The sequence below is a fragment of the Halichondria panicea genome, chromosome 7 (genome assembly GCF_963675165.1).
Source record: "Halichondria panicea chromosome 7, odHalPani1.1, whole genome shotgun sequence".
Lineage (NCBI taxonomy): Eukaryota > Metazoa > Porifera > Demospongiae > Suberitida > Halichondriidae > Halichondria > Halichondria panicea.
Window position 1 is genome coordinate 1,456,979 of NC_087383.1, and position 21,570 is coordinate 1,478,548.

The 21,570-nt window shown below is 42.4% G+C and overlaps 8 protein-coding genes across 11 annotated transcripts in view; 5 read left to right on the forward strand and 3 right to left on the reverse strand.

The window, feature by feature from the left end:
* The window catches only part of LOC135339019 (mitochondrial Rho GTPase 1-A-like), a 5,891-nt gene extending 4,058 nt beyond the window's left edge, over nt 1-1,833 (forward strand). The window contains exons 15-19 of the mRNA XM_064535120.1: nt 112-299; nt 470-604; nt 916-996; nt 1,071-1,198; nt 1,575-1,833. Of these exons, the coding sequence (XP_064391190.1) occupies nt 112-299; nt 470-604; nt 916-996; nt 1,071-1,198; nt 1,575-1,719 (677 nt within the window). The 3' untranslated portion in view covers nt 1,720-1,833. The remainder of the gene's footprint in view (nt 1-111; nt 300-469; nt 605-915; nt 997-1,070; nt 1,199-1,574) is intronic.
* Nucleotides 1,834-1,987: 154 nt separating this feature from the next.
* Nucleotides 1,988-3,726, forward strand: LOC135339056 (uncharacterized). Its single transcript, XM_064535175.1, has 3 exons — nt 1,988-2,873; nt 3,016-3,189; nt 3,297-3,726. Exons 1-3 carry the CDS (start codon nt 2,724-2,726, stop codon nt 3,525-3,527), a joined length of 555 nt encoding a protein of 184 aa, XP_064391245.1. The 5' UTR covers nt 1,988-2,723; the 3' UTR covers nt 3,528-3,726.
* Nucleotides 3,727-4,055: 329 nt separating this feature from the next.
* On the reverse strand, nt 4,056-6,255 carry LOC135339043 (epoxide hydrolase 4-like). The gene is made up of 4 exons (XM_064535153.1): nt 5,924-6,255; nt 5,362-5,712; nt 4,551-4,925; nt 4,056-4,227 (listed from the first exon to the last, which is right to left on the reverse strand). The coding sequence occupies exons 1-4, from the start codon at nt 6,191-6,193 to the stop codon at nt 4,192-4,194; spliced, it is 1,032 nt and encodes a 343-aa protein (XP_064391223.1). The 5' UTR covers nt 6,194-6,255; the 3' UTR covers nt 4,056-4,191.
* A 16-nt stretch (nt 6,256-6,271) lies between these two features.
* On the forward strand, nt 6,272-7,003 carry LOC135339063 (uncharacterized). The gene is made up of 3 exons (XM_064535188.1): nt 6,272-6,494; nt 6,626-6,721; nt 6,800-7,003. Exons 1-3 carry the CDS (start codon nt 6,321-6,323, stop codon nt 6,869-6,871), a joined length of 342 nt encoding a protein of 113 aa, XP_064391258.1. The 5' UTR covers nt 6,272-6,320; the 3' UTR covers nt 6,872-7,003.
* Nucleotides 7,004-7,051: 48 nt separating this feature from the next.
* On the forward strand, nt 7,052-9,120 carry LOC135339032 (ADP-ribosylarginine hydrolase Tri1-like). The gene is made up of 8 exons (XM_064535141.1): nt 7,052-7,235; nt 7,282-7,386; nt 7,565-7,821; nt 7,876-7,981; nt 8,068-8,218; nt 8,266-8,472; nt 8,587-8,692; nt 8,828-9,120. Exons 1-8 carry the CDS (start codon nt 7,083-7,085, stop codon nt 8,982-8,984), a joined length of 1,242 nt encoding a protein of 413 aa, XP_064391211.1. The 5' UTR covers nt 7,052-7,082; the 3' UTR covers nt 8,985-9,120.
* A 24-nt stretch (nt 9,121-9,144) lies between these two features.
* On the reverse strand, nt 9,145-12,111 carry LOC135338939 (sodium/potassium/calcium exchanger 2-like). Its single transcript, XM_064535033.1, has 5 exons — nt 11,140-12,111; nt 10,312-11,064; nt 10,024-10,143; nt 9,553-9,689; nt 9,145-9,388 (listed from the first exon to the last, which is right to left on the reverse strand). Exons 1-5 carry the CDS (start codon nt 12,064-12,066, stop codon nt 9,145-9,147), a joined length of 2,181 nt encoding a protein of 726 aa, XP_064391103.1. The 5' UTR covers nt 12,067-12,111.
* On the forward strand, nt 12,082-14,863 carry LOC135339048 (LIM and senescent cell antigen-like-containing domain protein 2). The gene is made up of 11 exons (XM_064535157.1): nt 12,082-12,243; nt 12,327-12,372; nt 12,425-12,491; nt 12,693-12,813; nt 13,145-13,288; nt 13,470-13,565; nt 13,624-13,678; nt 13,824-13,916; nt 13,992-14,040; nt 14,099-14,177; nt 14,599-14,863. The coding sequence occupies exons 1-11, from the start codon at nt 12,143-12,145 to the stop codon at nt 14,702-14,704; spliced, it is 957 nt and encodes a 318-aa protein (XP_064391227.1). The 5' UTR covers nt 12,082-12,142; the 3' UTR covers nt 14,705-14,863.
* On the reverse strand, nt 14,846-21,523 carry LOC135339012 (beta-mannosidase-like). 4 transcript variants are annotated; one of them, XM_064535110.1, is made up of 25 exons: nt 21,326-21,523; nt 21,053-21,081; nt 20,804-20,939; nt 20,440-20,503; nt 20,148-20,198; nt 20,023-20,083; nt 19,831-19,939; nt 19,603-19,777; nt 19,211-19,372; nt 18,963-19,037; nt 18,854-18,902; nt 18,658-18,793; nt 18,492-18,600; nt 18,242-18,340; nt 18,111-18,194; nt 17,690-17,814; nt 17,515-17,635; nt 17,332-17,435; nt 17,101-17,245; nt 16,235-16,438; nt 15,858-16,005; nt 15,626-15,741; nt 15,249-15,421; nt 15,143-15,192; nt 14,846-15,030 (listed from the first exon to the last, which is right to left on the reverse strand). In XM_064535110.1, the coding sequence occupies exons 1-25, from the start codon at nt 21,481-21,483 to the stop codon at nt 15,014-15,016; spliced, it is 2,700 nt and encodes an 899-aa protein (XP_064391180.1). In that variant the 5' UTR covers nt 21,484-21,523; the 3' UTR covers nt 14,846-15,013. The 4 variants fall into 4 exon arrangements, with proteins under 4 accessions (XP_064391180.1, XP_064391179.1, XP_064391181.1 ...); XM_064535109.1 differs by having other exon boundaries at nt 14,853-15,036; nt 15,145-15,192; XM_064535111.1 differs by lacking the exons at nt 20,804-20,939; nt 21,053-21,081; nt 21,326-21,523 and adding an exon at nt 20,706-20,734 and having other exon boundaries at nt 14,853-15,036; nt 15,145-15,192.
* Between the last annotated feature and the right edge of the window lie 47 nt (nt 21,524-21,570).

The following is a 21,570-nucleotide window of genomic DNA, read 5'->3' on the forward strand; positions in this document are numbered from 1 at the left end:
CAGAGTATGGCCCGCCAGACTACTCATATTGTAGCAGTTTACAAGCATTCTAGTTGAAGGGTCTACTTTTACGTGTGTATAATGTGGTGACACCTTTGTGTGACTGGCTAGATGTTGAGGCAATGGACCCTGATCGAAGTGTGTACCACTGCCGAGTGCTGGGAGGGAGGGGGTGTGGCAAGACAAGCTTCGTACGAGGTCTGATTGGTCAGTCTGAAGTGGCAGCAGAAGACGGGGAAGAAGCCATGACCATCAAAGGCCTTACTCTACCTGACACACAACGCCAAGTTTATCTTGTGGTGAGTTTATGCTTCTAAGCACGCTACACCTGAAGCACCTGGCCTCTAGTCGCATGTGATTTTTCAGTAGTCCCTGAATGCTCTGCTCTGTGTGTATGTTTTTGTGTTTGCCAATAATAATAGTCGAACGTACCTGTAAGATTGTTACCCAACTGTCGCCCGACCCTCAGCTCCAGGAGAGCAGCTATGACCCGACAGAAGATGAGGAGGAGGCTATTGATGGGGCACTTACTGACTCGGACGTTGCCTGTCTACTCTATGACACCTCACAACCAAACTCATTCCAAGCCTCAAGACAGATATTTGTGAGTGTATGGATAATTATATGCCCTTCGACGTATGTACACTGTAGCTCGTGAAACTAACCTACCCCCTCCCCCCACACACACACACACACACACACTCATGCATGTTAACCTCCCCCCCCCACACTCACTCATGTTGACCTCCCCCCACACGCACTCATGTTAACCTTCCCCCACACACACACACTCATGTTGACCTCCCCCCCACACTCACTCATGTTAACCTCCCCCCCACACACATGTACTCATGTTAACCTCCCCCCCACACACATGTACTCATATTAACCTCCCCCCCACACTTACTCATGCAGGAAGGCGTTGAAACGACTGTCACAAACCTGGTACCGTGCGTCTTTGTAGCCACCAAATGTGACCTCCCTAAAGTTAAACAGGTACCTACCACATGCCACCTATATCACCGCCCCCTCATGCCACCGCCCACTCACACACACACCCCCACATACAGGAATGTGATGTGAGTCCAGAGGAGCTGTGTAAGGAGTACGAGCTCCCACCCCCTCGTTCTGTCTCAATGACGACCCCCGACCTCCTCTCAGCTGTCTACACACACCTCGCTACTGTTGCCAGAGACCCGTGAGTGACCCTTGACCTTTTGTGTAGCCCTTAATTTTAGTTGGTATGCACCCAATCTGTACTACATGTATAATGTGCGGGCCCAATTACCATCATTGTGTGTATTTGTGTATGGTACAGTACATGTACACACAAGAGGTCTATCTACCATTCCAGAGTGAGTGTATGCTAGTTACTGTGTGTGTGGTTACTGTGTGTGTGGCCTGGTTCCATTCCAGAGTGAGTGTATGCTAGTTACTGTGTGTGTGGCCTGGTTCCATTCCAAATAAGATAAGATCACTTTCTGGTTTAGTACTTGTCCCAATACCTTCCCTCCTCTAAGCTATTTATTCAAAAGTAACACTCTGTTACTTGATATGTCTTTGCCCTGTTGCAGGTCCAGTAATCTTCCGTCTTCGTGGCGTATTCCGAGCTGGGTAAAGTGGGCGGGGTTTGGATTACTGTTCTCCTCGGGACTCGGCGCTCTCGTCTATTTATTAGCTAAGAGGTTAAAGGTCAGCAGTAGACCACGCCCATTTTAGCAATCTGAACCCAGCTAGGCGTATTAGTTTTGACAATCATGATAATAATTATTTGTACATTTTCATAACTTTTGCCCTGTGTATGTTGAATTGAAATGGAACATGTCAATTGAAGATTAATAGACACTAGTTGATAAGATCTACATGGGAAGTACATGGGAAAAGTGCCTCAGAGCAGGTATACTATAGGACTTAGTATACCTGCAAATTTACTTAGTATACCTAGTATTCCGTTGTCAAGTAATTGTATTGTAGTCAAGCGTAGTATCTAAATGAGTGTATAGGAATCGTATAATTATATTGTTAAAGGCTTGTAAATGTGATGTAATTATTATACGTCATTATTATTTTTAGCACCTCTTTAGTTCATGAATTCCTTTTATTTCCCCAAAATTCCCACTATGTCTGACGATGCCTGTAAACATAGAATCTGCATATCAAGCAGACTGCTAACCTAATATGCATTTCACACTAGTCGTTGGTGTTACCAATCGTCGCAGATCATTAAGCACTCTCAAAGAACTAGTGTATGTAATGTACCCACATCAGCTTAGAACTACGGACTACGGGGGATCTGTAAAATAGTAACCAACTAGTCACTTGATCATAACTATGTGATGACCGATAATTACGTTGAGTTTCCCTCCCGTGGTTTACAAGTCAATTTGTAACGTGTTTAAGGAACCGTATAATTAGTTTCATAACACTACTCGTACTTTATGCTGTATTCATATTAAACATGCTTCATTGGCTCTTCATTGCCTCAGGGAAACGAAAAGAATGCATCCTACAAGCCTTTAGAGGACTCACAAGGCCCCACACAAACACTTAGCTTTTACTTTCCCTTCCCAAACCTTTCCTATGAGTATGACTAACATAACATCCATGTGTCAAATAGTGAATCACAGCTATAAAAGCGGTGGGTACAGTTAAAGATGCATTAAAACATCATTTACCATTTACTTCCAACTCAATCCAAGAAGAAGAACTAACTCAAGTATTCAATGGCTTCAATTCAGTTGTTTGCAGTGCTCATTATCGCCGCCATGCTCAGCTTTGGCAGCTGTCTTCCTGTACCTAATGAACGAGAGCGTAACTCTACTGGTCCAACATGGAATTGGGTGAATGGAATACTGGCCTCGGGTGGATATGCTGTAAGTAAAGTACATAACAAATTAATTCATTGCATATACCAATTCCTCCGCCACGTATCTAATTTTCATCATCACCATGTTGTGCCTATTATGCCCATTTACGAATGTTTTTTTAACACTCACTTTCATCACTCTTATACAGAACAAGCTGTTGAATCCACTAAATGTCAACGCAAGCAACGACCAGTTGAGTCATGTGATGGAGAGTGTGTGCAACCTAACTGAAGTCATCCGCTCCCTAGCAACTATTAACAGCACTGAAGCACATGACCTACAGCTGGTGCTGGAGAAAGTGGTGATGGAAGGTTGCAAATTGGTGAGTCACATTTAAAAGTTCCGGTGAAATTCGTGAGATGAGAAGAACTGTTTGATTGATTAATGTGTCCTCTTGTACTATTTAAGGATTATCACTCCCCCCCACAGCTTAAGGCCAACGAGAGTGATGACAGTGGGCTGACAGACTGTACTCCTGAAGATCTGCTCAACATTCAGACGGCCTGTGTATCCAAGCAACTCGCTCTACTCCTGAACTCCCACCTCAAACAAGCATTTAAAGATCACTCCAACGATATAACTCGACTGTATCCTTGCGAGTGGCTCAAGGAAAGAGTTCCCCGCTCTGAAAGCATTCAAACAGCATTGAATTGTATGTAACTTTGGTAATATACTTCAAGATGGCTACCCGATCACTTCAATGGACTAACATAGTATTTAGAATTAGCATATCACTGGTTTCATTTTAGTTTCATTTTCTGAGAAGTACGTACGTATATAGACTTCATTCCAATACCTCATCACAGTCATGATCATTAATTTATATTATGTATACAAGTTACATTATGAACATTATACGAGGCTAAAATAAATGTTTAATGTTATACTAGTATAATTTTTATAGCACTTTAAATCATAAAATTAAGGGGCATATAATTTATACTATTGTAAGATCATGTTACTCGTAAGTATATTTCAGCAAAAAAAATAAGTCACTGGATGGGCAGAGCTACTATTTATATATAGCATTTGAGCACTGTATGATGATAGGGTTACTTTTGTTTTTTTGTGCAGGGCAATCTATATTGATGACTCATAATTATTTGTCAGAGTGGCAGTCACCGTTATGTGCTCTGCCTGTACATGCTTGCTTAATTTACATTACTTGTCCAAGTATAAATTATAATATACATTCAAATTCCCCGATATTAATATTTTATAACACGTCAGCCAAAATACAATTAAATCAATTCGAATAGCATAAAGTTCATCTATACAATAGGCACACACAGTTATTGTCCAGTTTTGATTAGCTTCCGAGGCTCTACTGCTTCAAGAATTCAGCCATTAGTTCATTTACCTACAGAAGAAAGAATAATGAGAATGGTCAGGGTAAGGGTTACTACTTAGTAAGTATTTGGGTTAACCACATTACCAGAGGAGGTCCGACAACCGTACGCCTAGCATTAATATTGGCTGAGAGAGTTATAGCTCTTATTACTAAAACTAGACCTAACAATTAATATAAGACAGAGGGCTAAGTCTAAGAAAAGTGCAACATCTACCTCTAAAGGCAAGTTTTATGAGAACGCTGAATTCAGCAAACATTAATGTTAGGTGCACGGTTGTCGGACCCCTCTGATAAGTATTCAGAGGGTGAGGGGATAACCACAGCTAGCGTACCTTGTCTGGATCATCCTGCTGGACCCAGTGGGAACAGTCTGCCAGATGCTTTACTGTCAGATGAGTCACCAGGGTGCTATGACGTTCTGCCATAGAGCTCTCAAGAAAAGCATCCTTATCCCCCCAGATCAGTAGTGTGGGTGTGGTTATCGGAGACTTAGGCGTGTCCTTCGTATGGTCCCTGTTGAATATACAGCGGATGTAATTAAGGGGCGGGGTCAGAGCACCGGGTCGGGAGAATACGTATTTGAACACCTCGACAGTTTCAGGAGTGAAGTGCTCCCTGTGTTGGACTCCAGCTTTCCTCGAGCGGAATATGGCATTGAAATAGTTATAGTCTCTCATGCGGAAGATGAACTCAGGAAGCATAGGGATCTGTGCATGGGGATTAATGTAGAGCATGCAGAGGCTGATTATATAATAAATCTATAACACATACGTGCATAATTATGCCTTCAAAATTGACTAGCTGCTAGCTATGACTACTCGTACATGTATACCAAAAAGGCTGCTAAATTATTACATGTACAGTACTGAAAGAGGTTGGGCACGTTACTATGGGTGCTTTCTAAACATGCACACCTGATAATATTGATGACATAACATTTGGAGTGCACTCCTGATACAATGCATGTATATATATTATATACACACAATTACCCAGAGGAGGTCCGACATGCGTGCACGAATCACTACAAGTTCAGTGCATTGATGTCATTACGGTCACGTGATAATGTCCAGGCCAAATGCACTAGGACTTGTAGTGATTCATGCACGCATGTCGGACCTCCTCTGCTAATTACCCACTCACCTGAAACATGAACATGTACCAGGACTTCATGAACTGGGCCCAAGTGCTCGTGAGTGTCTGAACCATGATCTTGGAGTGAGGACAATTCAACACTACTAGCCTCTCGATAGCGTCGGGGTATTTATGGGCAACAGACCATGCGATAGCACCACCCCAATCATGACCCACCAGGACACATTTGGAGTAGCCCAGCGCTGAGATTAATTCAGCAATATCCTCCCGAAGCTTGGCCAGTGTGTAGTCAAGCTTGTTAGGGGGGCGGTCAGTCTCCCCGTAACCACGGAGATCAACGGCAACAACGTGGAAGTGCTTGTTGAATGCAGGGATTTGGAATCGCCACGAGTACCAGAACTGTGTGTGTGTGTGTGTGTGTGTGTGCGTGGGTAGTATGGGAGGTGGAAAGTAATCATTCCACCCACTCAATCAAAGCATGATACATCAGAGAACATATAATCTGTAACTAGAGTTCATTTGGAGTTGGCATATTTGGAGAGGTATTCCGGTAATTAATATGGTCGTTTAAATGCTTCATTTAACGCTGGTACTGTACAGTTCCACTCACCTCTGGGAACCCGTGCAATAGGAGCATGAGTGGTTTGGACTTATCGCCAGACCTCACACAATGGAACTTGATTCCATTCGCTCGCACAAACTCGTGTTCACCCAGCGCAGGATCTTGAAGACAAGGTGGAACAGTGTCCCTAGCTGTCTTCTTGAATGACTCCACTGGATGCTTGATGATTGCCCACAGCACTTTCAGACCAGCCAACAGTCCCCAGAGAAGAATGAACAAGTTGGAGACGAGGGGAAAAAGAAGCCCATATCCAGCCATCTTCTTCTACAGCTAGCTACGTACCTTGACAAGTCAGAGGGCAGAAGTAACCTTCACGATCTTTACCTAATCCTTTTATATCCCCGTTTTATTAAAGAAAAATCGGCCTACTGATCAAGAAACTGAGATGTCTTCTCTAACATATCTCCTTGTTTTGCTTGTGTGTCTGGCCGTGACAGAGTCTGTGCGTGTGTCAGACAAGCAATGGACAAACAGCTGGGCTGTTGGTGTGAGAGAGGATGTGACTGAGAAGGATGTGGACAACTTGGCCAAGAAGTATGGTTTTGAGAACCGAAAGCAGGTACCTCATTCACACTAGTCTCATGGATCAGCCCCCTTCTTAGGAGGGGGCTAATCCATGAGACTACATTCACACCATAGTGATACGTACATACATGTATGACCCTCTGGTTTATACTGTCGTGTATACAGATTGGAAACCTTCGTCATATGTACAACTTTGTATTGAAGAATGGTTATGGTCGGGAGCATTTGGAGAAAACGCTACAGCTCCTTGGTGATAACAAGGTGTGTACAGCTAGCTACATCTCTAATATTCTGTAGCTATAGTTTTATCTCAATGACAATGTACGTCTCGTTGTTCAGGTGATATTTGCCAAGCAGGAGAAAACCAAGACAATGGTTCCCAAGAACAAGCATCACCGTTTTATATTTTGAACACTATCAAACTATCAACAGTTGTGTGCAACCCTCTTTCAATAATTCACATGCACATGCCATTTTTTAATACTTAGTTTATCATCAAATCTGATTTTGTTTTATCAAGAGATAAACATTTTTTGTTGGGAATTTGAAGGGGGAGTGGCTAGTAAGAGGAAGCTTGCTTTGTTATGAGGGGGAGGGGCTAGTAGTTGTAAGTTCTGGCGACATGGCTGAAGTAAGTGATAGAGTGCGTGGTTCTTTGCTTGGACTGGCTATCTGTGATGCAGTGGGAACAGCAGTGGAGTTTATGCCACCAGGGAGTTTTGAGCCTGTCACAGGCATGAAGGGAGGAGGCAAATTCTCTCTGCAACCTGGACAAGTGAGTTCATGTAGTAATATGCTGGCACTGTACTATTAGTTTATAGTGGACAGACGATACCAGTATGGCCCTGTGTCTTGCGGAGAGTTTAATTGAGTGCCACGGCTTCAACCCCGTCGATCAAAGCAAGAGATACTGGAGATGGTATGAGGTATGTCCTGTGGTGGTACTCTACTTTTTTCGGCGTTTTGCAGCTAGCTTTGAATGCCCATTTTTCCTCCAGTTTCAACTTAGTAGGAAAGCCAATTCATTGGTGTATTGTAGGACGTGACAGTTACTAATTTTCCTTAAAAGTGGCTGATTCTGCTCTCGTATTATCTCTACTGTAGGAAGGCCATTTGTCTAGCACTGGTGATTGCTTTGATGTGGGAAAAACGGTGAGCATGGCAATGCACAAGTTCCAACGGTCCAGAGAGACTGACCCATATCCCGGGTCCACTGCCAAGTCAGCAGCCGGCAATGGCTCTCTAATGAGGCTGTGCCCTGTTCCACTGCTCTACCGTACACACCCGGAAGTTGCCATGACAATAAGTGGAGAATCATCACGAACGACTCATGGAACTGAAGCGGCTGTGGATGCATGCAGGTAAGCAGAATCTACCAGCAATGTTAAGGTCATGGGAAATCTATGCACTCTCAGGTACTATGCTGGACTCATTGTGGGTGCTTTAAATGGTTTGCCCAAAGAAGAGCTCCTCTCTCCTCGCTATAGTCCAGTCCCTGGTTACTGGGACACCCACTCCCTTGTAAGCAATGCTTCCTTTTTAATTGCAACTTGGGTAACTTCAGAAACACACAATCACAACCACACAAATATTCGTATTCCTCACAGGTACCTGCAATTCAAGAGATTGCAATGGGATCATTCAAGGTGAAAGAACCACCAGAGATAAATGCCTCGGGCTATGTTGTTAAGTCATTAGAGGCCGCGCTATGGGCCTTCTATAGCACCTCATCATTCAAAGAAGGATGTCTCAAAGTCGGTGAGTTTTCAAGACATGTATTCCATCGATTCAATAACCATTTTCAGTCAATCTTGGAGATGATGCTGACACTGTTGGAGCCATTTATGGACAATTGGCCGGTGCTTTTTATGGAGCCAAATCAATACCAGAGGAGTGGATGAGAAAATGTTCATTGAGAGCGCTGCTAGAGCTGTTTGCAGATGAGCTGTGCAGTTTGGCCGATACCGTTGCTATACCAACTGACAAATTTCCGGAAATTGCTACCGAGAACTGTAACTCATTGCATACATCTAAATTCCAATAACAAAATGTTATGTACATAATTATAATTATACTATATCTATGTACAAGTCATTGTTTTGATTACCTGATCATTACGTACACAGGTTCTGTTGCCTACCAGCAAGTGAAGCTACTAGGATACAACCTGCTAGAGGACGGTAACAAGGGCATCGTACGAAGGATGAAACCTTGTCCAAAGGCCTATAAAAAGTACGTACTAAGATTACACATAACTGTACACATGACTCTAGCAGTCTTAAGTTATGGAGCATGTGTATCCCATTGGCTCTCAAATTGTACTAACTGCATGTGGTTGTATTGAGCCATAACTTTATACTGTTACAGATTGGAGGACTTTGACGGAGCTGTTTCCGAGCTGAGAGACAAGTATCTCTCTCTACCGTCCACTGCCCAGTGTGAAGAGATCCTCTCTGACTTTTCAGCACGATGGGCTCAGGACAGAGACACTCTCAAACTCAGACTAGGTAGAGGGACAGTGTAGCTGCTGTTAGTTTTGTTACAATTACAATTTCGAGTTGTTGGACATAAACTTTTTTTACATGTACATTTTTATGATTATTGTTAACGAATTCGGCATACATGTAATACTGTTTTGAACATAAACTGCTGACAATGAACTAAGCAACTGTTCTCAATATACTCTATGAGATTGTACAAACTAATACTAGTTCTAATAGAACACCTAATGTGACAAAGATAACGTACAAACTCAAAAAGAACAGTCCCAGTAGTTTTCCAAGCTTCCATCTGAAAATGGCTATGCTAAACACAGCGATTAGGAGCATCCCAATAAGCAGTATAACTTCGCAGAAGAGGCCCATACTGAACACCCCAATCGGCTCTCCATTGTTGATTGCACTGAACAGTAGCCATGCTACTGGGAGGCTGTAAAAAAGAAAGGGCAGTGTATTATTGTGTTGTGACAACCAAAGGATAACACAAGTTAGACTACTCTACCAGTAAATTGTGTAGTGTAAAAACACGTACTCAAACCCGTACCCTATGTTAGCACAATTAAGTGTTGCATGTGTACCGTGGCAGTCACTTACCCAACAGTAATGTCAAAAATATTGCTTCCGATAGAACTGGACACGGCCATGTCTCCATAGCCTTTCCTAGCCACGATCACACTGCTTATCAGGTCAGGAACACTAGTACCAGCAGCCAATAACGTACTCCCTGTAACCTGTGCCAGTTATAATTGCATGATCGATACAGCTTGCTAATTGAGCTACATGACATGCATGTACGGGAACTATGCAAATCTTTTAGTGATACGTGTAGTGTAACAGTTGTGCTAATACCATAGTGCTAGAAAAATGTATATGTGTGATGCTATTTATGTGAGCGCCTATCATATCGCATAAATTTGTATTGCACAATTATTGACCTTTATTCGAGGCCTGTACAATCCCCATTGAAATCGTAGAGTTCAATAATATTGCATAACGTTTTTGTAGCCTTAAAATGCAATATTTTATGCTTGCATATATTTCTAGCACTACGGTAGTAATACTTACGGCCGGAGGGATCTTCGCTGTCTCTCCTAATACAGTAGCCCACCAGACCAAGAAGTAAGAAAATACACCGATCCATACCACACTAACAACAAAGACATAGGGAAACCATAACTTCCAACGCTGCAAGAGTGGCAGAAGGGAAGTTAAAATTGTACTGTAACAACTTATATTTTACAAGCTATGCCTGTAATGCCAGTAATTATCATGCAGCCAATGTGTACATTGGAACGGAATAACAGTCTCAGTGATAATACAAGTGGAGTGATAGTAACTGAATATTTAACCTACCGGTTTTCTGACATTGGGTAGAGTGAAGTAGAGAAGTACAATCAGTGGAAAGAAAAGCACATATAGAATTCTCTTGCACCAACTCTTGGGAGGTATGATGTTAACTATTCCTTCCTCGTCGAACTCTGGCTCTTCTTGTTGTAACAGTTGTTGTTCTTGTGGCTCCTCTTCTTCTTGTTGTTCTTGTATCTCTTCACTAAAATCAGGCGTTGCAGCTTGAACTTGAATGACAGGTATCGTGATTTGTTGGTTAGAGCCAGATGAACTTCCTCGACTACTAGAGCATCGACTCTCTCCATCTCTTTCAACTACTTTTTGGATTTTAGTGATGGGGATATATGGAGATCGGGGTGGCTCAGGGGTGACTGACTGAGAGAAAAAAACTGAGGGGGTGGTTGATGTTTTTCGGCTTAGTAAAGGAGTGATAACACTCAGGTTGTATGGAGTTACGCTTTTAAATCCAGAGTCGCTGCTATGACGTCTTTGACATGTTGAGGTAGACAGAGACACAGAATTCCCGTGCGCATTTCTAGTTGATGTTCTTCGGCTTAGTGGTAAAGGAGTGATAACACTCAGGTTGTGTGGAGTTACGCTTTTAAAACCGGAGTCAGTGCTATGACGTCTTTGAAATGTTGAGATAGACAGAGACACAGACAATGAATTTGTGTGCTCATTTTTTCTTTCTAGTAAATTCAGAGTCTGTGTAGAGGATGAGAGATGTGGCACCAGATCGTCTGACCCCAAAAAATGCGCCTGAAATTAAAGAGGTGGCAATTAGTAGCACCTATTAACAATATCATGAAGGTGTCATTAACTTTAAGGGCTTACTTCTGAGACTGTCTCTTTAAGGGTATTTGAGGTAGCTTCTTGTGTTGAAGAAATAGGTATTGGTTCCACACGTCTTTTACACGAGCAACATTTTCGCAGCTTAGACAAATATTTACGAGCAAATGTTTCAGCTTTTCCATTGATAAACATGAAGAGCACGTAGAATACATACACCAAGAAGAGAATTAGTGATTCATACCATTCTATTTCTCTCCCTTGAAAGAATGCAATGAGTAATCCAAGAGAAAGTGCGTAGAAAAACGTATCTCGAAATAACGGCCACCAAGTTAGCCTCAGTGGACGAGGAGCTACCAATCCACACACTCCAATCACAAACAAAATGTTGAATACTGCAGAACCAACTATTGCTCCAAAACCAATAGAGTTCTGTGCAAGAAATGTTCCAAACATTGATGTGAAAAATTCAGGTGCACTCCCCCCAGCTGCCATGAATGTAGCTCCTGCGACATCATTGGGTATCTTGAGTTTTTCCACAATTACTTCCAAGCTGGGAACAAAGAACTCGTCGCAAACTAATGCAATACCTATCAACATGTAGAAGATTCCCAGTATGTGTAAAAGGATTGCTCCCATTCGTTTTTGTTCCAGCGTAAAGACATCTCTAGGAAATAGATCTGATTGGTTGCTCCTGTTGTTGCTCAATTCCACTTCAGATCTAGCTTGCACACTGATTTCCAAGTCTAGATTTTGATTTTGAACCAATGTAAATATGTATCCATAGAATGATGCCAGAAATACTAATACAACTATCACCAGAGGCACAATATTTAGTCGCTTCACCATTTCAACTAGAGCAGTGGAGTGTGTATAAAATTCACACCACTTAGATGTTATTAGGATGTTAGGTACGCATGCGCCGCACACGCATTGATCTCTCCCTCGAGGGCGATTTGATCCACAGAGCATGGTCGTTACATCTATTTGATAATGTTAGTGTGTGACCTCTGACCCGCTTCCCCAAACTAAAAGGCAAAAAGCCAAGATGGATCCTGGGATGGTGTGTACGCTTTGTCAGGAGGCATTTGGCCGAGATGAGAACATCCTGAACTCTGGAGGACAAGTTTGGCATGAGGCATGCTTCGTGTAAGTGAAAAATGTTGAACAGAGCTGGTTTTGCAGCTGGTTTTCTAAGCACTATGTTGATGTTGTTTTATTCTGTCCGATAGATGTGTCCAGTGTTTCCAGCCGTTCCCTAAAGGAGTGTTCTTTGAGGTGAGCTCATAGGTTAAGTCATACAATGCTCATCCAACCTCTTCTCCTCCAGCATGATGGCCGCAAGTATTGTGAGAGTGACTTTCACACCCTCTTTGCCCCTTGCTGCAGTGGCTGTGGTGAGAGAGAGAGAGAGGAGAGTGTGTGTGTGTGTGTGTGTGTGTGTTGTAACTATAGAGAGCATTCTTAATGTTGTTTTATTTGTGTCAGTGTTGTATATGATACTATAATAGCTTAAACTTTAATCGTAGAGCATAAACAATCTATTTATTTATAGGCTATTTGCTCATATTTTGCCCCCCCTCCCCGTCCCTATCCAGGTGAGTTTGTAATTGGACGAGTGATTCGTGCTATGAGTCAGTCGTGGCATCCCGAGTGCTTCAAGTGCATCAGCTGTCATTGTAATCTAGCTGACATTGGCTTTGTCAAGAACCAGGGAAGGTATGTGTAGCTCCATTTATGGGCATTGGCTGGGCCTGTGTGTGTGTGTGCATTCCTGTTTATTTTTGGTCACTAGGCAACTAGTCTAAGTATGCGTCCTGTGTGTCTATAAAGGATTGCAAATTATGACCATTATTACATACTGAGTCTTAATGGTGTTTTGTACAGTGTCATGAATTCTGGATTGTAGATAGTCCCTCAATAGCTTTTTACACTGACGTATAATTATATCCAACTACATACTTCGTACTGTGTACACTGTACGTGATCATGGCCATATACTTTAGACATTCTTCCTAATATTGTATTTGTATCGTCTGTTACTATGCAGGCCTCTCTGTAAGAAGTGTAATGTCGATTTCAAAGGTGGCTCTAAGAAGTTCTGTGGCAAGTGCAGTCTGCCTATTCAGGGGGAACACATTGTGTACAAATTCCAAGTGGTGCATCCGGAGCATTTCAATTGCCACAAGTGCACGTAAGAAATTACCAGTAAACAAGTTAACAATATTTTCCTGCCTTCTGGTAAATTCAGAGACTGTTAACAATATTCCCCCCCCCCCCCTCAAAGTTACCATTAAGAGGTACAAGGTTACCCAATTTACACAGATATGCGTAAATAGATCTAGACAATTAAGAGATTTTCTCATTAACTTTAGAAAACCGCTAACTTCCAAGTGTCGTGAACATGATGGTGAGCTGTACTGCCTTCGTTGCTATGACAGTATGGAGTCGGCCATTTGCTCAGCTTGTCGGTGAGTCCATCAACCACTTGTTTTTTGTTGCCTCACTACCACTCTTCCTTCTTTATAGCCGTCCGATTGAAGGCAGGATTATTCATGCCCTCGGAAAGACCTGGCACCCGGAGGTGAGCGAGTACTACTCAGTTATATAAGATTGGCTTTACAATATATTTATGGAATATTGTGATACAATACATAGTGGAATGTACTGTTTGTCTCAGGGTTCAGTTGCACTAATCATGGTTGTGTGTGTGTGTCTTCTCTATACAGCACTTTGTGTGTGCTCATTGTGAGAAAGCATTTGAGGGGAGACGCCATTTTGAGAAGAAGGGATTGGCTTACTGTGAGAGAGACTACAAGTTTGTAAGTCCCTGTTTGCCAGTATCTAACAAGTGTACGTTTAATTATTCATTTCTGTGTCCGCCTTTTCTCTCTCAGCTGTTTGGTGATGTGTGTTTCTCGTGCAACAAGCCTTGCCGTGGTGATGGTAAGTTGTGGTATCTACGAGTGTTGTCACTGTACGATTATTATACACGTCCCTGCAGTGGTGAGCGTGCTTAACAAGAACTGGTGCATTCACCACTTCCGTTGTACGGCCTGCGATTCACAACTGGCATCATCAAGGTTTGACTGTCATCTATTTTAATTTAGTAATGCGTGAGGGTCAGAAACGACAAAAGGGTACATTTTTAGATGCCTTCCCCAAAATCCTGGCTACACCCCTGGATATGGGGTGCCGTTTGTGTCAAAATGCTGATTGTATCCACTTATATGCATAAGTGCGACCATAAGCATACAGTACCAGTGATGTAATTAGTCTCTGTGTGGTGGTTATTATCAGGGTGTCATACAGGGGGGGGGAGGGGGGATATCCCCCCCTAGCTCCAATTCCCCCCCTTTCAATTATGACTGAGTGTCCATAGCTGGGTATTGAAATAACAGTTGACCTTTTTTTAGCAACATTTTCTGGTTACTTTTCTCATTTCCCTCCTCTACTTCAAAATCCTGTATGACATCCTGATTATTCTAATTTTAATTCCCCCAGGGGTGGAGCTCGTTATGCGGAGATGGACGAGCGGCCGTACTGTAAGAAGTGCTTTGACAAGGTTCCTGTGGAACTGAGGAGGAGGCTCAAGAAACAATCAGACTAATATAAACCCATAACTATTATATGAACGGAGTGAATACATGCATGCGTAGATTTTATTCTCTTTCTGTTTTTAGTGTCTCGTAGCTTTGTCTTCAATTAGTAGAGTTTGCGTAAGTTAAGTCTGTATAATTATACCATCATAATCTGATCGATGATCTCATATATAGTTTATACTGACAATGGAAATGGAAAAAAATTGTGAATCAATCATAGTTATACGTAAAAAAGCTAAATTACAATTTTAATACAATTATAAAACAAAATTCAAAGTATTATGATCATACACACCCAGTCTGGATGGCTTTCCACTTTAGTTACGTTTGAGAATTAAACCTGCGATAATGAAGGGGGTGGTCTCATTAAATATCATAATTATACGAAGCTAAGAGATTGATTTGCACATAAATTAATTAATGCAGACTGTACAGTGAACATATATACCTGTTCTTAGCTTCATACAGCTTGTCACTGTAAGTATCTTGAAGGGACCTGAGAGGGCAGTACGTGAGATAACACGGTGTCCAATAACGAGTAGCTATGGTTACCTGATAGAGAGCCCACTGGAAAAGTGCTTCACATCAAATTTCTCCCAACTCTCAAAGCTCATAAATATCTGCCCTCCCTTTAAGATGGTGAACCCATTATCACTGAACCTTCCGGGCACATTCCTGCTCTCAAGGTACACAAACGGAGCCACAGCATTTGAACTCAGGTTAAACTGGTGAGAATGGGGGGGGGGGGGTACATAGGATTGTGATTTATCATTGATCAAGGAAGACATATATCTATTATAATTATGTGACTTTGTAGACAAGGGGTCGAGTATACTGATGGTAATTACTAAGGTGTTGTCAAGTAGAGGAGCTAAAAATAAAAAATATGGTCAAAACAACATTTTGTGATAACACTCTCTACACCTTACCATCACTTTGGTAGCGGAGGCTGAGGTGAAGTGTGAGGGAGTGATGGTCGCTGGCTCCAGAGCAACTTTGCTGAAGTTGGCAGGGAAATGGTTACCAGTGTAATTACTCACTCCACCTAAAGCAGGTATCAGTAATATTTAGGAGAGCCGCAATACTCCTGTGTAGATCTATGTCTACTGTTTTCATCAGCATAATTATATATACAATAATAAATACGTCTCTAGTTCTTACTCTTTGGTATCATGACGGTGTAGTGAAGGAAGGCTTCCTCGGTAGAGGTGCCGGCAAAGATTTCAGCTATGCTCGAAGACCACACCTTCTTTCCAGTGAATGCTTTAGCAGTTGCTCCGATAATGTCATATGCCCTCACATTCTCTCCCTGTGAAGTTTATTAACAGAGCGTAAACCTAACGTGTCTTGTAAAGCACGGTAGCTATAGTTATGTCAGAAAAATATTGGAATCTAAACTACCATATGGATGAAACTATTTTAAAAGGGACATGAAATTGAATACTTTTCCGCACTCAAATAATCCTCCAAAGACAAAGAGGAACGGTCAAATTAACATGTATAATGTATAATCCCACGCAGTTAGGTACCTGACCCACCTTCCACGTAAGTACATTAATGACGAGGTTATACTCGATGTTTTGAATTGCTGCATCGTTGACGATGTAAATCCCTATTTCATTGTCCTCGGCGAGGGAGGAGGCAGACAGCTGTCGGTAGACGTCAGACATGTAGTAGTGCAAGAGCTTCCACTGGCCACTCCACTCGAGAGAAGCCCAACTCTGAGCCTGCCATATGTCATTCTGTGTGTGTGGGGGTGTGGGTGTATGTGTGTGTGTGTACTGTGTGTGTGTGTGTGTGTGTGTGTGTGTGTGTGTGTGTGTGTGTGTGTGTGTGTGTGTGTGTGGGTGGGTGTGTGTGTGTGTGTGTGTGTGTGTGTGTGTGTGTGTGTGTGTGTGTGTGTGTGTGTGTGTGGGTGGGTGGGTGGGTGTGTGTGTGGGTGGGTGGATGGGTGTGTGTGTGTGTGTGTGTGTGTGTGTGTGTGTGTGTGTGTGTGTGTGTGTGTGTGTGTGTGTGTGTGTGTGTGTGTGTGTGTGTGTGTGTGTGTGTGTGTGTGTGTGTGTGTGTGTGTGTGTGTGTGTGGGTGGGTGTGTGTGTGTGTGTGTGTGTGTGTGTGTGTGTGTGTGTGTGTGTGTGTGTGTGTGTACTGTGTGTGTGGATGTGAGTGTATGTACAATGGCACAAACTTTCCATTTCTTAAAAAAGCGTGGGCTATAATTGGCCGTTTTTCTAAAGTGGGCCTGTTTTTTGTCATAACTTTCTGTGCACTCCAGCCTTCATTACTAATTACAAACAGGCCTGCACAAGCTAGCTATAGGCTAGTGTACTTGTGTGTATATAGATATCATACTTATACAGTAGACGTACATGTACATGTATATAAAACGTGCTTGAATGACCTCACCAGCTGCCAGTACAGAGTCCCTCGAGTGAACACATCGTCCACACTGATGTAGCGACGATAATGCTCCGCCTCTGCCTTTATACACACCGCCTGAACCACCTGACTCAAGTACACAAAATCCTGGAACTGAACAGCTGTGTCCGAACTATACAAGAAAAATATGTAAAAACGGACATTTTTTCATGCAGTAGAAAAAAAAGTGGTCATAATAAATTGGGAATCAGAACTTACTTGTTGGGAGATCTAAAGAACATCTTCATTTGTGCGTCCATTTCTTGGTTACCGTTTGGGTGGTGTTGACGATGATTCATGAGTGGAGAATCATTGCTCCAGTCCTGTGTCAAATCAGAATCAAATTAGTGTCAAGTTTGTGTTAGCGTCAATCAACAACAGCGTCAGGAGGAATCAACTTACCACTTTGGTGGAGATCTTTGCAAGAGAGGCAAATGAAGGATAGCTCTGGAAACCAAATTCACTGGCAAATCGTGGCGTTGGAAACTTGGTATCATCAGTGCAAAAGTCATCATAGTTATATCTAAAAAAACAACGTAAAATCAAACTTTTCGATTACGTAGGAATGTTTTTACACCTGTGAGTATCACCATAATCGGAGCTGCCCCCATCCCCCCAGCGTTGAATGAAGAGCCCTCTGGCACTGTCGTCCACCAGCACTCCATTGGATGGACTACTTGGCCAGTAAATCCTTGTCGTATCCTATGGCAAATGAACTGGTTTACAACTGAACTGCACTGAGGTAAACAAACTTCAGCTATAGTTGACAAACAACACTACCCTCAATAAATATAAGAATTCTCATTTCCCAAGAAATTCTCTATGCTAAGAATTGATAGAGGTATTGAACCGAGTATATACCAAGTGATGAGCCACACAGAGAACGCTAGTGAACAAAATTTCTTTAAAAGGTATCCTTGATCTAGACCATCTAATTTCAAGCTGTAATGTTGTATCCATGCACTGCTACTAGTACATTGATTGGTCGACTGCCTCACCTCTAGCCAGAGTGTTGCCCTGACAACCGAGTCGTATAGTACAGTATAGTCCACCAGACTAATCGAGTCCTTCTCCCCCGCATCCTGAGAGAAGGTCACATAATGCAATATTACACAGTGACAATCCGAACCTGATTCTCATTGTTGCCACTCCATAGGACAATACTGGGGTGGTTTCCAAGACGACGAACAACATCTTGAACTTCTAGCTCCACCTCCATCAAGAAATCCTACAAAGACGTGTACATTAGTTATACAGCTAGCTTAGTTGGACGATTCTATTACTCAGTAATCTCTGCTGCTGCAACTCAGTAAACTACCGCACAACTTAGTAAACTACGGGGTTGTTCAGTAATCTACTCAGTAATCTACTCTGTATACCTTGTCCCTTGGGTAGAGAGCGTCTGCAAACATGAACTCTTGCCACACCATGATCCCCAACTCATCGCACAAATCGTAAAACCAGTCCGGCTGGTATAGACCACCACCCCTAAAGGGTCACATGTTTAACAAAATGACAGCCGTACGTAATTCCATACTCGCTTACCATATTCTAATCATGTTCTGGTTCCCCTGAACTGCCGAGGTCAGCAATCTTCGAGTTGTTTCCTGATTGGCTCTATTCACGAAAGCATCCATTGGTATAAAGTTGGAGCCCTTGGCAAATATCGGATATTTAGCATCTGGTGATTAACGGTTGTTAAATTAACAAATCATGATGGTAGATTTTTTTCGAGACTTACCCTCGGTCGTTAATTGAAAATAGAACGTTTCTCCACTTTTCACTGCATCCTAATAATTATAACGTTTATAAAAATTTAATTATGATGAGCATCACTATGGTATTTACACCTGTATCAGATCTATCCTTCTGAATCCAATGTTCTTTGTCACTTCAGACTTCCACAACACGTCTGCCGAGTCTGTCTGAGCGGACAAAAAACAGCTTGGTAAAAAGGGGAAGGAGGAGCACTGTGAAACTGTGTTTTTTTTTTATTGTGCATAAAGTTTCAGAGGAAATCTTGTCCCAGTACTAGGTATACTCATAGAGGGGAAGTTTTAGAATTAAAATTTTTTGGGTCCCAATATTGGGAACTCACTGATGAAGTGATGTTGACTGAGACGATGGCCTGACTGACGGAGGGGGCGTGGTTACTCACACCATTGGGCCACCACAAGTACGTCGGCTCTATCTTGTCAATGCTCACTTGAGTGTGAGTGGAGATGCACACCTCTCGAGAGGACGAGTACAGTGTGTACCGCTGCATGCATAGGTAGAGACAAGCAGTGCTCAGTAAAAATTTAAAATAGTGGGAATTATGTTCCAATGCAGATACTATATATACAGCATATCAGAAAGGTTTTTCCAATACGGGAATGGCTAGATTAGCCAATTTAATGAGCTATATGGACACCACATGAAGAGGCTCACTCTATGAGTAAGAACAGTTGATTTTTTTTACAAAATTGTGTCAGAAAGTACAAAGCTTACATCTTCATAGAGTCCAATTTTTGGAGTCTCGAGTGTGTAGTTAATGGATAGTATGGCACTCCCCAATTTCGCCCCCACCATTGTACATATGGTAACATTCACACCGTACAAGCCGTCACTGAAGAACGTTTTGGGCGTAATGCGGGTCACATACACACCACTCGTCACAATGACCCTGTGGAGTGGGTAGAAGTGTGTGTGGGTGGTTGGAGATGATAAAGAACGTACGAGATGTTTCCAGTGATTCCTGATGGTACAAAAGCTGGACCCCAGTCCCAACCAAAGTCTGACTGCGTCTTACGAACAAAGTTTCGGCTGGAATAGTTGAAGTATTGTCCTGTACAAGTAGAGGGGGGAGGGTACTATTAGACAACAGTATACACAATGCTGAGCGAATAAATCTGATTGGCCACAACATACCTCCTCCATTCAGCTTGTACGGATACATGCCTGCCATGCCGAGGGAATAATTTGCTGAAGACTGCAAGAAAATAATTTTAAGTTGGGCTCACTATAATTATAGCATAAAACAATTTCTTACTTACATTGAAGGTTACTTCAATTGTGTGATCTCGGGAAGACTCCACCAGTGCTCTCTGCAGTGGACAGATTACCGTATAGCGGGTGGGTATAAACTTTCACGTTTTTCGCTGATTAAGCATGTACTGTGAACCTTTATACTCACGAACATTTTATTGCATGCATGCATGCGCCAAACAGCTGATACTTCACAAACATTAAATCTGCGAAATCATTTAACGGTCTTTCCACAAAAGTTTATACCCTCCCGCTATAGGGCTAGCAATGTAACACGAGAGTACTATTAATAGAACTTACAGTGATGTCAAAGTAGTGAGTTCTGTGCATATTCACAGCTCTTCCAGCCTCGCTACCATCAATGCTATTGAGTGTGTGTGTAGGAAATCAATGACTGTTTTCTAAATGGTTTCTTAGGTATTTATATTTGTACAGATGTAGGAACTAAGACCCCCCCCCCTACCTTACAATTGCTACGGTATCCAAGCCCCCCAACCTTATAGTTGCTACGGTATTCAAGCCTCCCCCCACCTTATAGTTCCTATAGTATTCAAGCCTCCCCCCACCTTATAGTTGCTACGGTATCCAAGCCCCCTACCTTACAATTGCTACGGTATCCAAGCCCCCCTACCTTATAGTTGCTACAGTATCCAAGCCCCCCCACCTTATAGTTGCTACGGTATCCAAGCCCTCCACCTTCAGTAGGACGGTCTGATCAGTGATCTTAGGCAGCTGGAACTCTCGGCTGTACGTCCAGTCAGAGTAGGCAATCCATTGATACGACCAGTCATTCCAGCCGTCTGGAGAGGGAGTGAAATACATTTAGCTATGGCAGTTAGCAGTTTTTATTCACAATTCCACAAATAAAATAAATAGAGACGAGCCCGAGATTTATATTTGCTGACGAGCTCACCATAGGGATCTTCAATAACTTTAGCCTTCCTGCATTAAAGGCAATAATGGATTAAGGATACCATATAGCGGGTAATTTTTGTTGGTTCAAATTTTCGTATGAACTGCCCAATTTAATTGCGTATTTATATTTGTACAGCTCAGGATAGTGCAGTGACGTTGAACATCGTGGTTTTAATTTCGTATGATGCTCTACAATACAAAATATACGCCATACAAAAATAACCTGCTATACGGTATATAGCTATATTATAGCGTTTTAATAATAGCTCACAATAAATCTAGGTGCACTTGGCCGGGAACAGTTGCAGACACCTTGGCCCTCCCTCCAGTATCAGCAACAGTCCATGAGCTTCCAGTCAGGTCCACCACCTGCTGTGGCACTGCACTGCACAGGGATACAATGGACAAAATCAACAAGAAGAGCGTCATGTTGAGTTGATTGCTTAGCTAATCAGGCTTGAGGAAATGGGCGGGGCTGGATCATGAAGAGCAGCCACCCACTCAATTTGTTATTAA